This window comes from Bos javanicus, chromosome 12 (genome assembly GCF_032452875.1).
Source record: "Bos javanicus breed banteng chromosome 12, ARS-OSU_banteng_1.0, whole genome shotgun sequence".
NCBI lineage: Eukaryota > Metazoa > Chordata > Mammalia > Artiodactyla > Bovidae > Bos > Bos javanicus.
In genome coordinates, this window is record NC_083879.1 from 13,306,346 (window position 1) to 13,325,427 (window position 19,082).

At 39.8% G+C, this 19,082-nt stretch overlaps 1 protein-coding gene across 2 annotated transcripts in view; it reads left to right on the forward strand.

The window, feature by feature from the left end:
- DNAJC15 (DnaJ heat shock protein family (Hsp40) member C15) overlaps nt 1-19,082 on the forward strand; it is an 84,134-nt gene that overhangs the window by 37,993 nt on the left and 27,059 nt on the right. For both annotated transcript variants that reach the window (XM_061434497.1, XM_061434496.1), the window contains exon 4: nt 7,042-7,118. In XM_061434497.1, the coding sequence (XP_061290481.1) occupies nt 7,042-7,118 (77 nt within the window). The remainder of the gene's footprint in view (nt 1-7,041; nt 7,119-19,082) is intronic.

A 19,082-nucleotide genomic window follows, 5' to 3' on the forward strand; every position in this document is an offset into this window, starting at 1 on the left:
CCAGGCAAAAATACTGGAGCGAGTTGCCATTTCCTCCTCCAGGGGATCTTCCTGACTCAGGAATCAAACCTGTGTCTCCTGTGTCTCCTGCATTGCAGGTGGAATCTTTACCACTGGGCCACCCAAATCAGAGTAAGAGGTTGATTTTTTAACAGCAGAGAAGAGTCTGTGTTAGATAGGTTAGGGAAGGTCTCTCTGAGAAGGGAACAGACCATGTGAACATCTGAAGAGCTTCCTAGGTGGTGGGAATGCTGTAGAGATCCTGAGGTGGGAATGAGTTTAGCAGTAGGAGTAACTCCAGTATGAGTGTGTGGAAGGAATAGTGGTCATTTGGGCCCACATCACTTAGGGCCAAATCGACTGTGACAAGGACTGCAGATTTTAAGTCTGATGGAAAGCCTTTGGAAGGTTATGAGCAGGAGGGCAACAGACTAGAATAAGCCAGAGGAGAAGCTGTGAAATGTGTTGAAAGGGCATTGAGACAGTCCAGGGACTAGGTGATGGTCAGTGGAAATAGAGCAGTATGCCTGGAAATAGTGACGTAAATGTTTAAGTGTTTTTCCACGTTTGTTGTTGTCCAGTCCCTAAGTGGTATCCGACTCTTTGCAACCCCAGGGACTGCAGCACACCAGGCTCCTGTGTCCTCCACTATTTCCTGAAGAGTCTCACATTCATGTCCATTGAGTCAGTGATGCTATCTAACCATCTCATCCTTTACTGCTACATGTTTATGTATAGTAAATTGGGAGACTTTCAGAAATCATTTCTCTCCTATTTGATGATCTTCAGTAGACAGACTTATAAAAAGAGTCATGTTTTGTAGAATTATATTATTTAACGTTGTAAAGGAAGGGAGAGAAAGACAATGAGAAACGTTTCACTGCTCTGTGGAGGCTCACAGATAAGGTGGCCTAGTTTAAGAGACCGTCACGGGTATCCTGAAAGGCGGCCCCAGCATTTCTTAATAAGAGGAAAGGGATGCACACACACACCCGGCCCCCCTTTCCCCTTCCCTCTGTGGGCTTCAAGTTAAGACAAGTGGCTTTCTTCTGGCCTCTTTTCCACAAAGTACTACTCATCCAGTTTGCAGTGAAGCCTCTTGGAGTATCTATCATCATCGTAATTAAACCTCAGTGAAGATATTAGTTTTTAAAAGTAATTCTTTAAACATTAATTGTTCCAGGGAAATTGAAGAATGAAAAATATGCATACTTTCCCTTGACATTGATCTCAGAAAGCCAAGTTCATAAGCTTGGCATTTCCAGTGTTTTGATTTTATAACTCTGTTCATTATTGAACCAGCTACTAACAGATAGGGACTGCAGTCACGCGCCAATAAATTCCTGTCACTAATTCCTGTCACTCAAAGGAGAAGGTTCGACTCAGGTTCCTATGGGCTCTCTCTTCATTTTTTCTCAAAGTGTATTTGCTCCTTCTATTCTTTAACATCAGTTTGTTCTTATATCTCATCTTTCTTTTTCTCATACTTCCCTCGGCCCCATTTTTCTGGAATGTTGCCTAGAATAGTTTCTTTCACATGGAATGTATGGAGAGTTTGTTTCTTTCCCTCTTTACATATACAGCTGTTTGTTCTGTAAGATCTTCTTAGGTTTTTTCCTTCCAATGTGTCTCTGCTCCTGGAACTCATATTCGTGGCCTCTTTCAGCAGTTTGGTAGATTGGCTTCAACAGTTTAATTGAATGAGAGGATTGGCAGTGTGCTATGAGCACGGAGGTGGGTTATGTCCACAGTCACATCTCGTTGGAAGCAAGGAGCCCAGAGGCTGTCTGGGAACCTGCAGAACCCAGGAGTGGTTGAGTATTGTGTGAATTTTACTCCTTGGTATAAATGCCCCTCTCTTCAGCCCTCTGGGTTCTGAAACGTTGTCTGTTGCTAAGCCTCTCTGCTTCCCTTGGGACCTGCTCTGTACACTAAGATGCATTATAGGCATACGGTTCTCTTTTTTGGCCTGAGGGCTGAGGTGGCAGGTGGCAGCCCTCATGCCCTGTACTAATGGAGTTAGGAATGGTCTGTCTGCCGTCCTGGTTCAGTTAATTATCCTGAAGTTATGTTTTGTGTTTGTTGACCCTGAATTTAGTGTTTTCTTCTTTCTTTCCTCTGGTGATTGGGTTGCTGTGATTTTTCTGTATTTAGTGCAGTCTTACCTGTTTTCAACCTTTCAGGATTTCTTTGAACTTTCTGCTTTGGTACTTGTTCCATTTCTTGTTTTCTAGGCCTATTGTGGATTTTTCTTGTTTAAAATACCTCATTTCTCATTTCAAAGAGCCTTTGCAAAGTAAAAGACTAATTATTCAGTCTGCTATTTTGAATCAGAGCCTTTTACTTAATTTTTTAAAGTATTTATGTATGTTTATTGACTCAGCTATTGTCTAATTACCCCTAATTTTTTTCTGGAGAAAAACCCAAGTCGTTCATCTTTTTTTGAGGCTTTTATTTTTCTATTTGTGAATTTGCCTTTTTACTTGAATACAAGTTTTTAAAATTGGACTTAAATTGTTTTTATGGTTAGGTGAAATTCATGGAAATAACACTAATTAAAACTATCCTTCTGTGGATCTATAAATCAAATAGATGATTCTATATAATTAAGGTTTATACTTTATGTTAAATGTAAAAGGTATTTCTTCTCTTAAGACTATGGAATGATGTATTTTTCTGGTTGTTTGGAGGACTGTTATGTTTCAAGTGATTGACTAAATTAGCTAATGAAGACTTTCATTTAACTTGGTTCATTTCACATCATTTTTTATAATATATAGCACTACAGTGGAGAAGGCAATGGCACCCCACTCCAGTACTTTTGCCTAGAAAATCCCATGGATTTTCTAGGCGGAAAAGCCTAGTAGGCTGCCTGGTAGGCTGCACTCCATGGGGTCACTAGAGTCGGACACGACTGAGTGACTTCACTTTCACTTTTCACTTTCATGCATTGGAGAAGGAAATGGCAACCCACTCCAGTGTTCTTGCCTGGAGAATCCCAGGGACGGGGGAGCATGGTGGGCTGCCGTCTATGGGGTCGCACAGAGTGGGACACGACTGAAGCGACTTAGCAGCAGCAGCAGCAGCACTATAGCATTCAATGTTAATTTTAGTAAGAAAATTATTTTGACTTTTGTTTATATATTTATATATTTTATGAGTAAAATAATACAAATAATAATTTGTAAGGATCAGAGTATCTTTCAAATAGACAACAGAATAAATCCCACTCTTTCTGTTCTTGGAAATTCTATTAGAAAAATATAATTGTCTACTCCATCTGTTTGATATAGTTGTTCCTTATTGTAGTCACATTTTTTTGTGAATCTTACCCTTTTGTTGACCCACCAATGTTGTCAGAAAACAGTTCTGCACTGCCTGTTTCTATATAAGCTAATAATGTAATGCAGTATTGGTATGTTATATTTGTAAGCTTCAAAGGGCTTCCAATTTCAATGGAAAATTATGTAATATAAAACCTAAACTCCATATGAGTTTAGAAGGCATGATTTTGTCTTCTGTCTACTTTTCTATATATAACCCCAAATATTAAATGTCTGTCCTCAAAAATGATCTAGTTCCTTCAGAAGGATCGTGATGATTGTGTGCTTACAGATTGACTTACTTTAAAGCAGGTCAGTATTTATGGTCTGAGCCTCATCCAGATGCTAGATTTTAACCTTGTCTTAGTCACCTTTTCTACCTGGAAAAAAAACAAAGTAAAAAGTTTGTTTGGATGTAATAGCCGCTTTAGTGAACTTTGTGAATATAGTGGAAATGGCATTTCATGAAATATCATCAATTTATGTTTATTGTATGCTGAACACTTCAAAATTTGGAACTCCCAAAGGTAGATACTCATAGAAATGTTAGGGAGTAAGGTATGCATCTAGTAGAAATTTTAGCTGCTTGAGGGAAACCTTAAAGCCAGCTGTTCTTCCTCTGTTAGAGCCCTGCTCCTGTATGTATATTCCCTATGCAGCTCTTATTCTTTTATATATTCCTGTGTGTGTGTGTGTGCTTGTGTATATATACATAATTTGTCCATGTTAATATGTGTACTTAAATGATTTGATTCCCTTCCAGTTTGGAGGAGGAGATTGTTTTTTGTTTTCTTACTGGATTGTTAATTACTTGGAGTTTGGGGTGGTACCTTACATTCCTCACAGCACTGGTACACAGACAGAGGAACAACCGTGTGGTGAAGGACAGAATTTCACTTGCCTCATTTGAAAAGTTCCTGGCACATATTAGGTGCTAAAGCATTTGTTGAAGGATTGTCAGGGGATTATTACCAATGGAAATTTATGACAAGCTGGTCAAAAAGAACAAGTTATATAAATGACCAGATCTGGCTCCCTGGGACTCTTTTTACACTCTAGTAATTTCCTTGGTTTCCTTTATTTAGTCCTTTAAAAAAAAAAAATTGTATAAGTAACCATGTTCATTGTTGAAAATTTAGAAAGTATAAATGAACATGAAGAAAATAATATTCATAATTCCACCACCCCAAAATAACACTGAGGGGGTATATACTTTCAGATTTTGTTTTATGCAAGCACATACTTATTTATCATTCCTTAGGAAAGAGTTCACATTTTAGAAACATGTGCACATTCAGTCATGTATGTATGTTTTTCCTTGGTAAAGTTGAGTTCACGCATGCAGTTTTCTCTGAGAGCTCCTGAAAACAGTTGTGTCTCTCTGCTGTCTCCCATTCCTTTCTTCCTGTTCTCTCCTAAACTCACTCTAATCAAACCTTCATGCCCAGTCCCTTCACTTAGCCTTAGGTTTCAGATCAGATCAGATCAGCCGCTCAGTCGTGTCCGACTCTTTGCAACCCCATGAATCGCGGCACGCCAGGCCTCCCTGTCCATCACCAACTCCCGGAGTTCACCCAGACCCACGTCCATCGAGTCAGTGATGCCATCCAGCAAAGGTTAAATCCAGAGGTCTAGCCTCAGCTCTGCTCCTATTTGGCCTGTCAGAAGCCCTGGAAACTGTTTCCACTTGGTCACTTGGGGCGCCTGCTTCTCCTCCCCCGCACTGCCGGGCCTACCCAGTGTCTGTTACTGACCCCCTCCGTTTCTCTGCTGCTGAATGTTGCAGTCTCTGGGGCTCAGTCTTCCTACTTCTTAGCTACACTCCGGCTCCAGGTGATCTCATTTAGTCTCATGGCTTTAAATACCACCTGTGTACTCATAATTCCCCAATGTTATCCCCAGGTCAGACATTTCCTCCACTTAACATACATAGTAGACATCTGAAACTTAATATAACCAAAACCAATCTCCTGATATCCATTACCCACAAAAAACAAATAACCATTCCTCCTCTAAGTCAATAATTGGCAGTTTAGGCCAGAAACCTTGCAGTCATTTGCAGTTGAAGTTCTCTGGAAAGCAGAATGAGACACAGATTAGCAAGCTGTTAGTTTATTAGAGAATGCTCTGAGGATCAACAGCTCCAGAAGGCAAGAAAGGGAAGAAGGATGGAGGGATAATTTAGGCTGCAGTGCAGTCTTAGCAAGGGTTGAGGCAGCCGGTGGGGGGCACAGGGTGGGGGCTCTGACTCTCAGGTGACTCATCGTGGTTGTCCCAGGTTGTGGCAAGGGGCCATGAAACTAAATGACATCACCTGGGAAGTAAATATAGAAAAGGAGCTCACAGACTGAGCCCTGGAGAACTCCAGTGTTTGTACCATGAGGTCAGCCGGTCGTCAGCTAGAGGCTGCCCTGGGAAGGGGGCGTGGCATTCTTCAGCCGAGGCCCTTGCTGGAGTTTGACAGCAGAGTGCTGTCTGCCAGAAGCAGCCCTGGGGTCTGAGGAGCAAGTGCCTTACTGCTGAAGGGGGCTCTGTGCTGAACACGGCAGTGTTTACCACGTCATCTCTCCCTGCTTTTTCTCATATTCCACATTCAGTCCAAGCAAAGGTCATTTCTGCTCTCCATATCCACCCCAAATCTGACGGCTCTGACTTCTTCCTCTTCTACCAGTTTGCTCCAAACCACCCCTGTCTCTTGCCTAGATTATGGTTGTGCCCTCTTACTGGTCTCCTGCCTCTACTCTGTACCTGTCTCCGCACAGCAGAGTAATCCTTTGAATTAATCTCATGTATGCATCTATTTTTGGCTGTGCGGGGCTTCCTTGCTGCGTGGGCGTCTCTGTAGATGCAGCACGTGGGGACTGCTCTCTGGTTGCTGTGTGGGCTTCTCGTGTTGGGGAGCATGGGCTCTAGTGTGCACAGGCTTCACTAGTGGTGGCCGTGTGCTCAGTAGTTGTGGCTCCCGGGCCCTAGAGCACAGCCTCAGTAGTTGTGGCCTGTGGACTTGGTTGCTCCATGGCCTGTGGGATCTTCCCAGATCAGAGACAAAGCCCTGTCTCCTGCACCGGCAGGCGGATTCTTACTCACTGAGTCTCCAGGGAAGCCCTGGAGTCGTCCAAGTCAAATCTGGGTGCCCAGTGCTCTGGCCATCCTGCCCCTGAGAGTAAAGCCCCCATCGTTCCCGACCTCCAGGGCCCTCCCCGTGGCCTCAGCCCCTCCCCTGCCACTCCTCTCCTCCCTGCTCGGGCCTCTCCAGCCACACTGACCCTACAATCCAAGAGGGAGTCTTCTGCTCCCTCTTGGCCTTCCTGTCTGCTCTCCTGATGTCCTCTCTATTTTGTCAGTTTCTCCTCCTCTTTCTCAGTCAGCCAGTGTTGTAGGTTAAAAAGATGTCTGTCATCTCAGCAGTAACTTGGTCAAGGTTATCCATTGAGAAAGTCCCTGTAGAGCTTAGAAAAAATTGAAGCCTTTTGTTTCTACCGGTCTCTTTTATTCCTTCAGTGTAGGAACATTGACATACTGGAAAGTGGAAACCATTGCTGACGTGCTTTGAGTGATGCCCAGGTTCCTTGTCCAGTGCTCTCCTGCCCTACCCCACCACAATTCCAGGTTGACTTCTGGAAAATCTGTCACTCCCACTGCAGCTGTGTGGTGGGGTCGAGGTCATGCCCCTTCATACGTGGAACTAATCATTTCTCGCTATTTTTTCCCTGTTCAGAGCTTTTCATCCTACTATAAAGGAGGATTTGAACAGAAAATGAGTAGGCGAGAAGCAAGTCTCATTTTGGGTGTAAGGTAGGTGTCCTGCGTAAGTGTTATTTTGTTCTGTGGCTGAGTTTGTCGTGAAAAAGGAGAAAATGTGACAGTAAAATTATCCTTATATTTTAAATTATGAATAGGAGGCAGAGGAGAAAATAGGAAAGTTTTACATCTCAAACCTTGAGTCTAAGAGATTATCCTACTACTGATAAAAAAAAAATCAGGCATAGTTGTGATGTGCCTTTATTCCTTTACAAGGAGCTGTTGTATTTGAACACTAAAATTTTAAAGCAATTATCAAAATCCCTTATTGTGACATTAAATTCTTTCTGAATTCAGTTTTCTATTTGATTTGTATCATATTTTCAATTATAACATGGAATCTCTTTTGCAATTCTTCTGTAGTTCCACAATTTGACACCTAGCATGTTTTATTATTTCTGTCCTTTATCGAGCCCATCTTTGCATGAAATGTTCCTTTGGTGTCTCTAATTTTCTTGAAGAGATCTCTAGTCTTTCCCATTCTGTTGGCAGAAGATATTAAGAAGAGGTGGCAAGAATACACAGAAGAACTGTACAAAAAAGATCTTCACGACCCAGATAATCACAATGGTGTGATCACTCACCTAGAGGCAGACGCTCTGGAATGTGAAGTCAAGTGGGCCTTAGAAAGCATCACTACGAACAAAGCTAGTGGAGGTGATGGAATTCGAGTTGAGCTATTCCAAATCCTGAAAGATGATGCTGTGAAAGTGCTGCACTCAATATGCCAGCAAATTGCTCCCACTGCTGGAAAACTCAGCAGTGGCCACAGGACTGGAAAAGGTCAGTGTTCATTCCAATCCCAAAGAAAGGCAATGCCAAGGAATGTTCAAACTACCGCACAATTGCACTCATCTCACATGCTAGTAAAGTAATGCTCAAAATTCTCCAAGCCAGGCTTCAGCAATACATGAACCGTGAACTTCCAGATGTTCAAGCTGGTTTTAGAACAGGCAGACGAACCAGAGACCAAATTGCCAACATCCACTGCATCATAGAAAAAGCAAGAGAGTTCCAGAAAAACATCTATTTCTGCTTTATTGACTATGCCAAAGCCTTTGACTGTGTGGATCACAAGAAACTGTGGAAAATTCTGAAAGAGATGGGAATACCACTTGACCTGCCTCTTGAGAAATCTGTATGCAGGTCAGGAAGCAACAGTTAGAACTGGACATGGAACAACAGACTGGTTCCAAATAGGAAAAGGAGTACGTCAAGGCTGTATATTGTCACCCTGCTTATTTAACTTATATGCAGAGTACATCATGAGAAACGCTGGGCTGGAAGAAGCACAAGCTGGAATCAAGATTTCTGGGAGAAATATCAATAACCTCAGATATGCAGATGACACCACCCTTATGGCAGAAAGTGAAGAGGAACTCAAAAGCCTCTTGATGAAAGTGAAAGTGGAGAATGAAAAAGTTGGCTTAAAGCTCAACATTCAGAAAACGAAGATCATGGCATCTGGTCCCATCACTTTATGGGAAATAGATGGGGAAACAGTGTCAGACTTTATTTTTGGGGGCTCCAAAATCACTGCAGATGGTGACTGCAGCCATGAAATTAAAAGACGCTTACTCCTTGGAAGGAAAGTTATGACCAACCTAGACAGCAGATTAAAAAGCAGAGACATTACTTTGCAAACAAAGGTCCGTCTAGTCAAGGCTATGGTTTTTCCAGTAGTCATGTATGGATGTCAGAGTTGGACTGTGAAGAAAGCTGAGTGCCGAAGAATTGATGCTTTTGAACTGTGGTGTTGGAGAAGACTTTTGAGAGTCCCTTGGACTGCAAGGATATCCAACCAGTCCATCCTAAAGGAGATCAGTCCTGGGTGTTTGTTGGAAGGACTGATGCTAAAGCTGAAACTCCAATACTTCGGCCACCTCATGCGAAGAGTTGACTCATTGGAAAAAGACCCTGATACTGGGAGGGATTGGGGGCAGGAGGAGAAGGGGACAACAGAGGATGAGATGGCTGAATGGCATCACCAACTCAACGCACATGAGTTTGGGTGAACTCTGGGAGTTGGTGATGGACAGGGAGGCCTGGCGTGCTGTGATTCATGGGGTCGCAAAGAGTTGGACACGACTGAGCGACTGAACTGAACTGATGTTTTATTATACTTATTTCACCTTAGTAGCCATTTATTGTCTGACTTTGGACAGTGTAGGAGATAGTTAATAATCCTTTGTGATTACTGTATGATATCATTTAACACTGAGAGTTAAGAATACATCCCCTAGCATAGATTTACCAGTATCTATATTTGTTTATGTTCCCTAGAGCTCACTCAAAATTTTATTTGGGTTGGTTATAGTATGTTACCTATGACAAATCTTACGGTGACTTAGTCAACATAATTAGGCAGAATAGATCATGAAGTCTTATATTGACAGAATTTTTAAATCTCTTTAGGTTAGCAGATATTTAAAGCCAAAACATTTTGTTATTTCTTATGACTAATCAAAACAAACAAACAAACAAACAACACAAAAGGTGGGTAGGGGAGAAACAGGTCAGTTTGGCTTGGGGCTTCATTTAAATATAAGAAGAGATGAGCTTTCTCACCAAGCATACAAAAACAAGGAATGATTTTAAGCAGGGGAACCACACTGTTAAATTAGCTATGTTGTTAACTATTCTTTGGTTTAATATTATTCTGAATGCCTCTGTTATTTTTCTGAGGTCCCCATATCATCTCATTCTGGATATGTGTACACAAAGTACATTACTAATCCAAACAAAAGTTTTTGAGGATATCATTTAATATCATCCAAGGTACTCCTCCTGTTTTTCGGGTAGATAATTTGGAGTTGACTTAAAATACATGGTTATTAAGTTTTATTCCAGTGAGCAGGAAGGTGTACAGAATTTCACAAGGAAAATTGAGTGACTCACAGCAAGGACTCTGATAACAGTGAACCTGGGCACAAGTATCAGTGTTACCACTTGTTAGCTGCGTAGCCTCAGTCTCTGCATTAGTTTCTACTGCATAGGACTGCTGCAAAAACTAACACAGAGGAAGTTTTTTTAGCATAAACGTAGCAGTTAGTAACTACTCAGTAGATACCAGCTAAGCAAACAGATTCTGATTCTATCATGGAGGCACTGATTTTTAGCTTTTATGCACTTCTCCTTCATTTTTGATTTGCAGTTAATACTACTTTGCCTTGTTGGAATAATGTAAAATGCCCTGAGTGGTACCTTTTTTATCAAAGAAAGAAAGTAGAGTCGCTCAGTCATGTCCAGCTCTTTGCGATCCCATGGCCTGCAGCCTACCAGGGTCCTCTGTCCATGGGATTTTCTAGGCAATAGTACTGGAATGGGGTACCATTTCCTTCTCCAGGGGATCTTCCCAACCCAAGGATCGAACCCCCGTCTCCCACATTGTAGACAGATGCCTTACTGTCTGAGCCACCGGGGAAGTCCTTTTTTTTTAAGAGCTTACCAAAGAACAGGTGCTGAATAAAGGTTGGTCCCCTCTCTTCCTGTCTCTCTCCTGAGTGCAAAGTCTAAATATTTGCCTTTAACACATTAAATAGAAAGGTAAAATTTATTTCCTCTAGCCCTTTCTTTCAGAGAAGGCAATGGCACCCCACTCCAGTACTCTTGCCTGGAAAATCCCATGGATGGAGGAGCCTGGTAGGCTGCAGTCCATGGGGTCACTAAGAGTCGGGCACGACTCAGCGACTTCACTTTCAGTTTTCACGTTCATGCATTGGAGAAGGAAATGGCAACCCACTCCAGTGTTCTTGCCTGGAGAATCCCAGGGACAGAGGAGCCTAGTGGGCAGCTGTCTATGGGGTCACACAGAGTCGGACATGACTGAAGCGACTTAGCAGAAGCAGCAGCAGCAGCAGCCCTTTCTTTCAGTCAGGCAGTGTTGTTCTGAGGAGATTCTTTTAAGATGTGAATACATTGCTGTGGTTCCATTTTCCTTGGTCTTGGAATCCAAATGATTTAGACTGTATGACAAGTAGGTAAAGACAAAATGGAGCTGACTCTGATAATACCCTGTTTAAAAACAAAGAAATTCTCTTTGTTACTAGATGATTCTATGTTTTCTTACCATATTGAATAAAGCCTAAAATATTCTACTGAGTTGCTTGGGAAAACTTAACTATACCTGCTATTTTCTGAAAGTACACATACATTTGTGATATTCAGACTTTATAAAAACTTCTGTGGAACTCTCTTTAAATGTTATTTAATAGACTAGTAGTAGAAAAAGGTGAAACCAAGGCTGCTCTATTTGCTGCAGGATCAGGGAACACTGCTCTGTTCTAGGCACCCTAATCCCCTACTCTCAGTCAAATACATTCCAGGGAGCAATTTGAAATCCCTGATCTGGGCAAAATTGTATTTCAAGTTCCATTTTCAGTTCATAGTGAAATTATCTGTGCTGGAGGTATATCAGAGCTACATTTAATTTTTAATGCTTTGTTTAAGAACTGAGATTCCCTCACTTAGGTAGGTGCTTTGTTTCTAGGAATGCATCTGTTTCTTCCAGGGTTTGCAGTTTCTTATTGTATAGTACACCTCTTATCCTCTTAGCTTTGTATTTCTGTTGTATCAGTTGTAATCTCTCCATTTTCATTTCTGATGTTACCTGAATTCTGTTTCCCTGGTGAGTGTAGCTTCTGGTTTGTCTGTTTTCTTTACATTCTCCAAAAAAAAAAAAAAAGCTCTTGGTTTCATTGATTTTTTTTTTTTTTTCTTTTTTTTGGTCTTTTAGTCTCTATTTCATTTATTTTCACTGTGATTTTTATTTTCCTTCTACTAATTTTAGGCTTAGTTTGTTCTTATACTTCCCTAAGGTGTAAAGTTAGGTTGTTTGAGTTCTTTTCTTTCCCCTTAATGTAGGATTTTAATACTATAAACTTTCCTCTTAGAACTGCTTTGGCTGCATCCCAGAAGTTTTAGTAGGTTGTTTCTTTGTCTCAAGATATATTTTTATTTTTCTTTTGGCTTCCCCTTTAACTTAAGACTTACGTATTTTCTTTATAGAAGAATACTTTATAAGCTTGTGTAGCAATTGATAGTGTATTTTTAACATGTCTGATGGTCTGTTATTTAACCCCAGGAGATTAGAAGCAGCAAGTAACTGGCAAGTAACAGCTTCAGACTAGAATCCTGCGAGTGGAGGATTGGCAACTGATAGCAAGGAATGTGGTGTTCAAAGCAGAATTTAAACATTTTATGACCAATTAGTAGAAGGGCAAGCAAACCTCCGCAGACCTTGGGAATTTCTTTCCACTTAACTGATATTCATGGTAGTTTTTTGAGTCATTCGAGAAATGCTAGATTAGATTATTTATACTTCACTTTTTTAATGTACATTTTTACTTATGAGAAAATTATAACTCAGAGAGTTAAGTAAGCAAGACACAGTTTTATGGGCAGTGAGTAATGGATTTAAACCAGTGTGTGAATGTCTCTAATAGTACCTGCTACTGGTCCCTGTTGTGTGGTTCCTCCATACAGACTGTTCTGAGTTCCATAGCAACCGCCATGTGCTTTGAGTTAGCCACTGTTATTTCCGTGTGAGGCCCAGAAAAAGATCTTAATAAGCTAGTGTAAATGTTAAGTAGAAACACCAGGATTTTGTTACTGTTAGTGTAAATTTTTTTCCTTGACTGGAAGACGTACTAGAAAGAAGGATTTCCACTACTTGAATAAATTAGGTTTTACACGGATAATTTTAGGCTTGTTTAACTTTCTCCTTCAAGTTTTGTTTAGAGTTTAGGCTCTCACAGCCAAGCTTTTCCCCTAGATTTCTCACAAAACTAAATAAATTAATGAGCTATGAAGAGTTTTGAGATGTTCTGTTGAAAGATAATAATAGTAAAAACTATTATGTAACATTTGCTACAAACACCAGACCTTGTTGTAGCACTTTGTTGGCATTAACTAATTTAATCCCTTGTAATTACTTTATGAGGACTATGTTGTTCCTGGCTCTGTTTTACAATGAAGAAACTGAAGCACAGAGAAGGTAAAAAATTTGGCCAAGGGCACCCCATCCTTCTTGGAGTAGGAAAAGGCAACCTACTCCAGTATTCTTGCCCTGAAAATCCCATGGACAGAGGAGCCTGGCAGGCTACAGTCCATGGGGTCGCAAAGAGTCAGGCCTGACTGAGTGTGTGAGCACACACACCCCATCCTTCATGGCAGTGCTGTGATTAAAATCCTGCTGTCTGGTAGCTCTAGAGTTCAGATACCTATTTGTTACATCATACGTACTGCCTTCCCCCCAAAGAGCTTGAAGCACAAGTTTTCACACTCAAAGTAATCGTCTATAGACTATGATTTCCCTGTCCTAGTTCTTTTTTTTTTTTTTCTAATTTTATTTTATTTTTAAACTTTACATAATTGTATTCGTATTGCCAAATATCAAAATGAATCCGCCACAGGTATACATGTGTTCCCCATCCTGAACCCTCCTCCCTCCTCCCTCCCCATACCATCCCTCTGGGTCGTCCCAGTGCACTAGCCCCAAGCATCCAGTATCGTGCATTGAACCTGGACTGGCAACTCGTTTCTTACATGATATTTTACATGTTTCAATGTCATTCTCCCAAATCTTCCCACCCTCTCCCTCTCCCACAGAGTCCATAAGACTGTTCTATACATCAGTGTCTCTTTTGCTGTCTCGTACACCGGGTTATTGTTACCATCTTTCTAAATTCCATATATATGCGTTAGTATACTGTATTTATGTTTTTCCTTCTGGCTTACTTCACTCTGTATAATAGGCTCCAGTTTCATCCACCTCATTAGAACTGATTCAAATGTATTCTTTTTAATGGCTGAGTAATACTCCATTGTGTATATGTACCACAGCTTTCTTATCCATTCATCTGCTGATGGACATCTAGGTTGCTTCCATGTCCTGGCTATTATAAACAGTGCTGTGATGAACATTGGGGTACACGTGTCTCTTTCCCTTCTGGTTTCCTCAGTGTGTATGCCCAGCAGTGGGATTGCTGGATCATAAGGCAGTTCTATTTCCAGTTTTTTAAGGAATCTCCACACTGTTCTCCATAGTGGCTGTACTAGTTTGCATTCCCACCAACAGTGTAAGAGGGTTCCCTTTTCTCCACACCCTCTCCAGCATTTATTATTTGTAGACTTTTGGATCGCAGCCATTCTGACTGGTGTGAAATGGTACCTCATAGTGGTTTTGATTTGCATTTCTCTGATAATGAGTGATGTTGAGCATCTTTTCATGTGTTTGTTAGCCATCTGTATGTCTTCTTTGGAGAAATGTCTATTTAGTTCTTTGGCCCATTTTTTTATTGGGTCGTTTATTTTTCTGGAGTTGAGCTGTAGGAGTTGCTTGTATATTTTTGAGATTAGTTATTTGTCAGTTGCTTCATTTTCTATTATTTTCTCCCATTCTGAAGGCTGTCTTTTCACCTTGCTAATAGTTTCCTTTGATGTGCAGAAGCTTTTAAGGTTAATTAGGTCCCATTTGTTTATTTTTGCTTTTATTTCCAATATTCTGGGAGGTGGGTCATAGAGGATCCTGCTGTGATGTATGTCGGAGAGTGTTTTGCCTATGTTCTCCTCTAGGAGTTTTATAGTTTCTGGTCTTACGTTTAGATCTTTAATCCATTTTGAGTTTATTTTTGTGTATGGTGTTAGAAAGTGGTCTAGTTTCATTCTTTTACAAGTGGTTGACCAGATTTCCCAGCACCACTTGTTAAAGAGATTGTCTTTAATCCATTGTATATTCTTCCCTCTTTGTCAAAGATAAGGTGTCCATATGTGCGTGGATTTATCTCTGGGCTTTCTATTTTATTCCATTGATCTATATTTCTGTCTTTGTGCCAGTACCATACTGTCTTGATAACTGTGGCTTTGTAGTAGAGCCTGAAGTCAGGTAGGTTGATTCCTCCAGTTCCATTCTTCTTTCTCAGGATGCTTTGGCTATTTGAGGTTTTTTGTATTTCCATACAAATTGTGAAATTATTTGTTCTAGCTCTGTGAAGAATACTGTTGGTAGCTTGATAGGGATTGCGTTGAATCTATAAATTGCTTTGGGTAGTATACTCATTTTCACTATATTGATTCTTCCAATCCATGAACATGGTATATTTCTCCATCTATTAGTGTCCTCTTTGATTTCTTTCACCAGTGTTTTATAGTTTTCTATATATAGGTCTTTAGTTTCTTTAGGTAGATATATTCCTAAGTATTTTATTCTTTCTGTTGCAAAGGTGAATGTAATTGTTTCCTTAATTTCTCTTTCTGTTTTCTCATTATTAGTGTATAGGAATGCAAGGGATTTCTGTGTGTTGATTTTATATCCTGCAACTTTACTATAGTCATTGATTAGTTCTAGTAATTTTCTGGTGGAATCTTTAGGGTTTTCTATGTAGAGAAACATGTCATCTGCAAATAGTGAGAGTTTTACTTCTTCTTTTCCAATGTGGATTCCTTTTATTTCTTTTTCTGCTCTGATTGCTGTGGCCAAAACTTCCAAAACTATGTTGAATAGTAATGGTGAAAGTGGGCACCCTTGTCTTGTTCCTGACTTTAGAGGAAATGCTTTCAATTTTTCACCATTGAGGATAATGTTTGCTGTGGGTTTGTCATATATAGCTTTTATTATGTTGAGGTATGTTCCTTCTCTTCCTGCTTTCTGGAGAGTTTTTATCATAAATGGATGTTGAATTTTGTCAAAGGCTTTCTCTGCATCTATTGAGATAATCATATGGTTTTTATTTTTCAATTTGTTAATGTGGTGTATTACATTGATTGATTTATGGATATTGAAGAATCCTTGCATCCCTGGGATAAAGCCCACTTGATCATGGTGTATGATCTTTTTAATGTGTTGTTGGATTCTGATTGCTAGAATTTTGTTAAGGATTTTTGCATCTATGTTCATCAGTGATATTGGCCTGTAGTTTTCTTTTTTTGTGGGATCTTTGTCAGGTTTTGGTATTAGGGTGATGGTGGCCTCATAGAATGAGTTTGGAAGTTTACCTTCCTCTGCAATTTTTTGGAAGAGTTTGAGCAGGATAGGTGTTAGCTCTTATCTAAATTTTTGGTAGAATTCGGCTGTGAAGCCGTCTGGACCGGGGCTTTTGTTTGCTGGAAGATTTTTGATTACAGTTTCAATTTCCGTGCTTGTGATGGGTCTGTTAAGATTTTCTATTTCTTCCTGGTCCAGTTTTGGAAAGTTGTACTTTTCTAAGAATTTGTCCATTTCTTCCACGTTGTCCATTTTATTGGCATATAATTGTTGATAGTAGTCTCTTATGATCCTTTGTATTTCTGTGTTGTCTGTTGTGATCTCTCCATTTTCGTTTCTAATTTTGTTGATTTGATTTTTCTCCCTTTGTTTCTTGATGAGTCTGGCTAATGGTTTGTCAATTTTATTTATCCTTTCAAAGAACCAGCTTTTGGCTTTGTTGATTTTTGCTATGGTCTCTTTTGTTTCTTTTGCATTTATTTCTGCTCTAATTTTTAAGATTTCTTTCCTTCTACTAACCCTGGGGTTCTTCATTTCTTCCTTTTCTAGTTGCTTTAGGTGTAGAGTTAGGTTATTTATTTGACTTTTTTCTTGTTTCTTGAGGTGTGCCTGTATTGCTATGAACTTTCCCCTTAGGACTGCTTTTACCGTGTCCCACAGGTTTTGGATTGTTGTGTTTTCATTTTCATTCGTTTCTATGCAAATTTTGATTTCTTTTTTGATTTCTTCTGTGATTTGTTGGTTATTCAGCAGCGTGTTGTTCAGCCTCCATATGTTGGAATTTTTAATAGTTTTTCTCCTGTAATTGAGATCTAATCTTACTGCATTGTGGTCAGAAAAAATGCTTGGAATGATTTCTATTTTTTTGAATTTACCAAGGCTAGCTTTATGGCCCAGGATGTGATCTATCCTGGAGAAGGTTCCATGTGCGCTTGAGAAAAAGGTGAAATTCATTGTTTTGGGATGAAATGTCCTATAGATATCAATTAGGTCTAACTGGTCTGTTGTATCGTTTAAAGTTTGTGTTTCCTTGTTAATTTTCTATTTAGTTGATCTATCCATAGGTGTAAGTGGGGTATTAAAGTCTCCCACTATTATTGTGTTATTGTTAATTTCTCCTTTCATACTTGTTAGCATTTGTCTTATGTACTGTGGTGCTCCCGTGTTGGGTGCATATATATTTATAATTGTTATATCTTCTTCTTGGATTGATCCTTTGATCATTATGTAGTGACCTTCTTTGTCTCTTTTCACAGCCTTTGTTTTAAAGTCTATTTTATCTGATATGAGTATTGCTACTCCTGCTTTCTTTTGGTCCCTATTTGCATGGAAAATCTTTTTCCAGCCCTTCACTTTCAGTCTGTATGTGTCCCCTGTTTTGAGGTGGGTCTCTTGTAGACAACATATGTAGGGGTCTTGTTTTTGTATCCATTCAGCCAGTCTTTGTCTTTTGGTTGGGGCATTCAACCCATTTACGTTTAAGGTAATTACTGATAAGTATGATCCCATTGCCATTTACTTTATTGTTTTGGGTTCGAGTTTATACACTGTTTTTGTGTTTCCTGTCTAGAGAATATCCTTTAGTATTTGTTGGAGAGCTGGTTTGGTGGTGCAGAATTCTCTCAGCTTTTGCTTGTCTGAAAAGCTTTTGATTTCTCCTTCATACTTGAATGAGATCCTTGCTGGGTACAATAATCTGGGCTGTAAGTTATTTTCTTTCATCATTTTAAGTATGTCTTGCCATTCCCTCCTGGCTTGAAGAGTTTCTATTGAAAGATCAGCTGTTATCCTTATGGGAATTCCCTTGTGTGTTATTTGTTGTTTTTCCCTTGCTGCTTTTAATATTTGTTCTTTGTGTTTGATCTTTGTTAATTTGATTAATATGTGTCTTGGGGTGTTTCTCCTTGGGTTTATCCTGTTTGGGACTCTCTGGGTTTCTTGGACTTGGGTGATTATTTCCTTCCCCATTTTAGGGAAGTTTTCCACTATTATCTCCTCAAGTATTTTCTCATGGTCTTTCTTTTTGTCTTCTTCTTCTGGAACCCCTATGATTCGAATGTTGTAGCATTTAATATTGTCCTGGAGGTCTCTGAGATTGTCCTCATTTCTTTTAATTCATTTTTCTTTTATCCTCTCTGATTCATTTATTTCTACCATTCTATCTTCTAATTCACTAATCCTATCTTCTGCCTCTGTTATTCTACTATTTGTTGCCTCCAGAGTGTTTTTAATTTCATTTATTGCATTATTCATTATATATTGACTCTTTTTTATTTCTTCTAGGTCCTTGTTAAACCTTTCTTGCATCTTCTCAATCCTTGTCTCCAGGCTATTTATCTGTGATTCCATTTTAGTTTCAAGATTTTGGATCAATTTCACTATCATTATTCAGAATTCTTTATCAGGTAGATTCCCTATCTCTTCCTCTTTTGTTTGGTTTGGTGGGCATTTATCCTGTTCCTTTATCTGCTGAGTATTCCTCAGTCTCTTCATCTTGTTTAAATTGCTGAGTTTGGGGTGTCCTTTCTGTATTCTGGCAGTTTGTGGAGTTCTCTTTATTGTGTCGTTTCCTCACTGTGTGTGGGTTTGTACAGGTGGCTTGTCAAGGTTTCCTGGTTAGGGAAGCTTGTGTCGGTGTTCTGGTGGGTGGAGCTGTATTTCTTCTCTCAGTCTGGGGGAAGGTCCTGGAGCGACACCCTACTGTGTGCAGCAGCCAGTGGGCAGGACCTGGCCTTGGGCTTCGCTCCTCTTGTCCTAGTTCTTGTGGATGTGTTTTTTTAATTGAGACAAAGGACTGAAGAAAGGTACATGCAGCATTGAATCTGATTTATTTTGATGGTTGGTAGAATGAAGTGACAAGCTGTAATTTTATATTTATCCACAAGATGGTGAAATTCTCATTAGTTTTTAATTTCTTGAAACTCCTATAAACTGTTAATTTATAATCTGTATTTGACGCTATTTGTTATAAGCAC